The sequence below is a fragment of the Frankliniella occidentalis genome, unplaced genomic scaffold, assembly GCF_000697945.3.
Source record: "Frankliniella occidentalis isolate FOCC.00 unplaced genomic scaffold, Focc_3.1 Scaffold184, whole genome shotgun sequence".
In the NCBI taxonomy this organism is placed as follows: Eukaryota; Metazoa; Arthropoda; class Insecta; order Thysanoptera; family Thripidae; genus Frankliniella; species Frankliniella occidentalis.
The window spans coordinates 53808-59611 of NW_026267310.1; the positions used below are offsets into that span (position 1 = coordinate 53808).

Consider the following 5804-nt stretch of genomic DNA (forward strand, 5'->3'; position numbering starts at 1 on the left):
AACCCCCCGCCGCCGCCCCTCTCGCATTGACGCACGGGACAGGTATGTTGTACGGTGGCAGAGTCCGCCCCCCCAGCCCGAGCCCAACCCCTTCGCTTCAGGAGCGCACACTGGGGTTGAGGCAGAGAGAGAGACATAGAGGGAGAAGGGTTTCTAAAAGGGCAGAGTAAGAGCGAGCGAGAGGGAGGAGCAGCATTATCAGATAGAGGAACGCAAGCGCTGCTCCTGCTCTCTCTCTCTCTCTCTCCTTCCCTGTCCTTTTCTCTCTCCCCATCCCTCTCTTTGTCTCCGTCTCTCTCGCACACACGTGCGCAACGCGTTCGTTCTTTCAAACTCTCGTGGAGCATGTGCGCCCCCTCGTCCGTAATGGAAGGATCATCACCTGTCCCAGACAATGGCTTATTCATCACGAGAGACAGAGCGAGCGAGCGAGCGAGAGGGAAAACGAGAAAGAGAGAGACAAAATAAGAGAGGGCGAGAGCGAGAAAATGAGAGAGAATGAGAGAGAAAAGAAGGAAGGGATAGAAGAGAAAGAATGAAAGAGAGCGAGCACGTTGCGCGTGCCGCTGACAGAAAGGTGAGGCGAATCCCTGTCCCTGTCCCCTGCCCTGCCCGCCCCGGCCCTCGCCCCGCAGCGGCCACCGTCGCATTCAATCCAATTGGTTTCCCGGGGCGTTGCCGGCGTTGCGGTGCTGCGGAATGAGAGGGCGGTGGGGAATGGTCGCCGCCGCCGCCGCTGGTCGGGTCTGGGCTAATAAGGGTGGCCGCCGCCGGGCCGCCCGGCCCAGCCCTGCCCGCCCTGCCGCTCCGGCCCTGTAAACTCCTGGAGGGAATGTGCCGCACATTCTCCAGGCCAGCCCTCCTCGTTTTGGGTGCTGGCCGCCCCCGCCGCCCCCGAAGCCGCCCCCGGCGCGCCACCCCCTCCCTTGCGCCTCGACCGAGCCCGCAAGGCCCGCAACGTTTGCTTGTGGTGCCATTCCCAAGCTATGAGGGGTTCGCCGGTCTATCAACAGCCGTCGTTTCCTCTCTCCTCTCGTTTGCCCCACTCGGGTCCGCGCCCCATCAAGGGCCCGCGGGTCGTCTAGGCCCCCCGCCGACGGGGCCGCAGCGCGCGCGGGGGGTATCGCCCGCGGGGCCAATGGCGCGCCGTGGTCGCGGGGAGTAGCGCCGCTGCGGGCGGAGCTGCCGCGAGCACTCGCGGGGTGGAGCGCCCGAGAGGTGGGCCGCCCGCCCGCACGGGTGTCTAGGGGCAGCTCCGGTGGCCTACCCGGCAGGCGCTCCGAGGACCCTCGTGCTCTCCTTCGGCCTGAGGCGGAGCGCCTGAGAGGTAGGCCTCCCGCCCGCACGGGTGTCTAGGGGCAGCTCTGGTGGCCTACCCGGCAGGCGCTCCGAGGACCCTCGTGCTCTCCTATGGCTTGAGCTGGGGCGCCTGGGAGGTAGGCCGGCCGCGCGCACGGCCGCGCGAGGGCGGCCCCGGTGGCCTACCCGGCAGGCGCTTCGAGACCCTCGTCGTCTGGCTCACGTTCTTTAGTCAGCTCTCGTTTTCACGGTGTGTACTTACCGTCGCGGTGACGCCGCCGAATATAGCGAGGTTCCTCTTGTGCTTGTTGCTGAACTCGTACCGGGTGTAGATCTTCTTCCCTACCCAAACGGGCAGGCCTGTTGGGCAACATAAGGGCAGGTGTTAAAAAGGCTCGCACTCCAGTTTCACACACGAAGGGGGGCGTTTGGATGTTACCTACCGATGATCATGGCAGGAACGGCAATTCCCGCAATTAAACCAATCCCTACAGGTGCGCCGACCAGCGTGCCCAGTTGCCAGAGTATCTTCTTTTTCCTGGACCAGGGTTTCTTTCCCCAAAATGTACAACCCGACGGACTAAAATAGAAAGACGTAAAAAAAAAAATTAAGTCGAGTCGACGGCGACGGAATGTTTTTGAATTACATACATACTCTTCGCGCGTACAGACAAAAAGTGTGCATCGAGAAACAGACACCAACCTTAGGAAATGCAAATCTGTAACTTCCTTCATACATAGCCAACAGAACTCGGCCCCGCACACCGCGCACTGCATGTGGTTGCAGGAGCCATCGTCCATTTTGCCAATAAGCACTTGACACCGGGGACAAGGTTTAACATCGTCTCCTACAATGAAAAAAAAAACAAACGGTAACGAAACATCAGAAACGAAAATAGAAGAGAAACAATAGAAATTCACGGCAGTTATGGAAATTACTAAGTCGGTGGTGATTGAAGGTAGTTGAAGTTGATTTTGAGGGTGACCTCAACATCCTCGCATCATCACAGGTTTGATTAGGGTGCCACTCTGCCTTGCAGTGGTAGCAGAAATAAGAACTACATCCGTCGCGCTCGCATTTTATCTTTGGGCAGCTAGCACAGCCAGAGGCTATTACGGCAAAACTGAAAGCAAACAATATCGTATTAGTCGAAAAATCAGCGCTAGAACATTGGTCTTGTTGTCATGTTGAGATGCACGGTACTCACCTACAATCAGGGGCAGGACACCACCTGGTGTCCGGATCACAGGCCAAAACCCTCCTCACCATAAAGTCTTCATATTTCTCAAATACTACATTATCATTAAGAATCATTCGGATGTCTGCAATATAAAGATACGCATATTTAGAAGGGTCAACACAGTGCAACGCAAAATTAAATAGCGCGAAAACGTTTGAGAGACTATTTAGTTATCAGGAAACGAGAGGTGATATTCTACGACTTCAGAGATATGAACTAAACAACAAAGCACACTGGATGGAAGCAAAACATACCACTTGGATGCATGGGTGCTGTACATTCTGGACATGCAATATTCACACGGGACTCAGATATCTCTACACGAAGATACTTTTGAAAACAGTCATAACATGACCTGTGAGCACAGGTGAGGAGCTCAGGGAAATTCTGGCTGGGTTGCTCATTTAGGCAGAGAGGGCAAACGAGGCCGAGGGGCCACTGCAACAGACACGAGAGTGATTAGACAAGAGACAAACACCGCTTACGAGCGCGACACTCGGTGCACCCGACGACACCGGCCCGGCCCGGGGCCCGACCATCGCCTCGCGGACAACGGCGCACCGGTCATACCTTGGCGGACTCCCCGGAGGCCGAGGCTAGACTGTTGACCCTCTGGACCTTGTCCCGCTCCGGTGCAGATTTGAGTGCGGCCTCTCCGCGCTCCACGTCCTGGGACGGGCCGTCCACCGCGCTCCGCTCGTCTGAGGGAGGAAGGACAAAATATTATTAACAGGCCCAATAAAAAGGGTTTACAGATAACTTTTGTTTTCATAACACTTAAAAATATGTTCACCCAATCCAAAAAATATAAATAAACGCCAAAAAAGAAATAATGCCTGATAAAACGGAGAATTCCTAGATTTTTAAAAGCAAGTTTCTTAAAACTTCAATTTTCTATCTGAAAGTTTCTACTCTTTTCCTCTAAGAAGTCAACATTGGAAAAATCAGACAGTGTATTGCTAAAAAAAATTATGCCTGAAATTTTTTAATAAACTTAAATGTTTCTGAAAGTTTATACTCTTTTCCCTCTAAGAAGTCAACAAAATAATATTGGAAAAATGAGACATTGCATTGTTGTGACGACAAATTGACTCACCATTGGACTTGACGGATCTGGAGTTGTTGCGGTTGATCCTGCGCGGCACCAGGGGGCTGGCGTACAGCAGGCGGGTGAGCGAGAAGTGCGACAGCCCGCGCTTGCGCTGCGCCGCCGCCACGCCGCCGCAGCCGGCGCCGCCCTTGGAGGCGCCGCCCCCGGCGTGGGCCGCCTCCCGCGGCTGCTCCTTGCGAGAGCCCCGCATCCTGCAGCAGACAAAACACACAACAAACGGCGTAAATTTAAGGGGGAAACAAAACAGAACCGACAAAGAAAAATACAGAGAAAATGACTAATTTCAAAACAGTAAAAATCGACAAGAACGTTGCAAAACAAAGCTAAAATAACTTTGTTTGCATGAATAAAACTAGACAGGCTGATAACACGCTGAGCGATGTACGACCACTACGTGGTCACGCTCCCATGTTGAATCGCGGGCACGAACAATGCCCCCGAACTCAATGTGTTAACAGCCCGTCAACAGGCAGGCACCCCGCGCCGGAAGGTGACCGGCCCCGCCTCCGCATGCCCGGCCAGAAGTCAGTGTCAGACGGACCTCGAGCAGAACGTGTCGAGCGCGTGTGTGGCGCGGCCGGGCCGAGGCGAGCACTTTTAAAAGGAACGTTGTTGTGCGAACGGCCAGGGCTGGCGCGGCTGGGCCGGCCTGAGCACTATCGCCGCGCGCTACATGAGTCACCGTCACGGCGCGCAAAGGCAGTAAAACGTGTCGTGAGCCGTCGTCATGCCACGCCACACGGCGTCGTGTGACACGCTCGTCACGAACCCGGCCACCGTCACTCGACGCGCGTGGGGGGGCAAAGGACGTATCGTCACACGCACGCACACTACCAGCACCAGCAGCAGCGACAAAACAAAACGACGCAAAAAGGAAAACGGTCTGGCGAGCCAAAAAGTGAAGATCACGGGAGAGGTAGGAGGGAGGCTGGAGTGAGGGGAGCAGCACAGCGGGCAGCGGCCGGTAGAGGACATGCAAAACCAAAGCGGGTTTGTCGCCGTCGCAGCCCGCTCTTCCCACGCCGGCAAGCAGGACATCTTGTTGCCTTAAGGTGACTGGTTGCCCCACCCCGCCCCGCCCTCTGCCCCGCCAAAGCAAACACCTCACCTCAGCCGCTCGGCCCGGCACTGGCGTCACACTCCCTCCGGTCTATAAACAGCAGCTTATTCTCCGCCGCCGCAGGGATTCGCCGCAATTCCGCAGTCGCGGCGAAAAACTTTGTTTTGTGCGCGGTGATCCGACGCACGCGCGCCCCGCGGGGGAAAATGGGGCAAGGGGAAAGAGGGGAGGGGGGAGGAATTTCGTTCGCTTCGTTCCGTTCGAGTGCCGCACAATAAAATGATAGAGAGAGAGGGAGAGGGAGAGGGAAGGAGAGAGCGCGGAGAGTGACGGGAGGCGGAGCAGAGAACAGTAAGGCGTCTGGACCGGCGACCTTGGCAGAGGCGGATCGGGCGCGATTGGGTCGTGGGGCGCGACACGCGGCGCAGATCCACGCGCTGGCGGCACGGCACGGCATCCCCCGCGGGGACCCGCCCCCGGCCCGCCCCCAGTATAGGCGACGAACCACACGAGTCGACGAGTCGCACGTGCGGGGCGGGGGCGCCCTCCGCTCCTCCCTCCCGCTTCCTCCTCATGCTGTGGCGCGACACTTTTAGGAGCGATCCGCGCCCGTGCGACGGCCTCTCGCACGACCGTTCAAGTGGTCTTCAAGACTCTTCCACGAGACGCCACGACGACGATCGATACGAGCGACAAACACGAGAAAGCAGCCGTCACATACCGCCACCCGCAGGTGGCGACGGACTGCGAGCGTCACACCGCCCACAAACCACACGGGCACCGCTATATCCTCAAGGACTTGTGCTACCCGTCAGTTACGGGGAATTATTTTATGCAGGCGAAATATGATATCACATATGTTCTTGTGAAAAGGAATGAAATCATCCGTGATATGGATAACTTCGTTCGTATTTCTCACTCAGGACGGGGGGAAAACGCCTGCAATGCGACGCGTAGGCAACACCGCAACACGGCCGTGCGTCCGGGTAGCCTATCGGACCCCTATGGCCGGCTGCCGCGTGCCAACGCCTACGCCACGCGCGCACCTCAGTCACTCATCCCCCGGGCAAAAGCCTTTGAAACACAAGTGCCC

At 57.0% G+C, this 5804-nt stretch overlaps 1 protein-coding gene across 5 annotated transcripts in view; it reads right to left on the minus strand.

Annotated features, from left to right (window-relative positions):
- The window catches only part of LOC113203728 (E3 ubiquitin-protein ligase RNF19B), a 73175-nt gene that overhangs the window by 21633 nt on the left and 45738 nt on the right, over positions 1-5804 (minus strand). For 3 of the 5 annotated variants that reach the window (XM_026418557.2, XM_026418556.2, XM_052272008.1), the window contains exons 2-9: positions 3637-3842; positions 3111-3241; positions 2795-2978; positions 2508-2622; positions 2239-2423; positions 2003-2147; positions 1743-1879; positions 1562-1659 (exon numbers count right to left, since the gene is read on the minus strand). In XM_026418557.2, the coding sequence (XP_026274342.1) occupies positions 1562-1659; positions 1743-1879; positions 2003-2147; positions 2239-2423; positions 2508-2622; positions 2795-2978; positions 3111-3241; positions 3637-3841 (1200 nt within the window). In that variant the 5' untranslated portion in view covers position 3842. Of the gene's footprint in view, positions 1-1561; positions 1660-1742; positions 1880-2002; positions 2148-2238; positions 2424-2507; positions 2623-2794; positions 2979-3110; positions 3242-3636; positions 3843-4128; positions 4279-5804 lie in introns of those variants that run through there. The other 2 variants (XM_052272009.1, XM_026418555.2) reach the window with 2 other exon arrangements.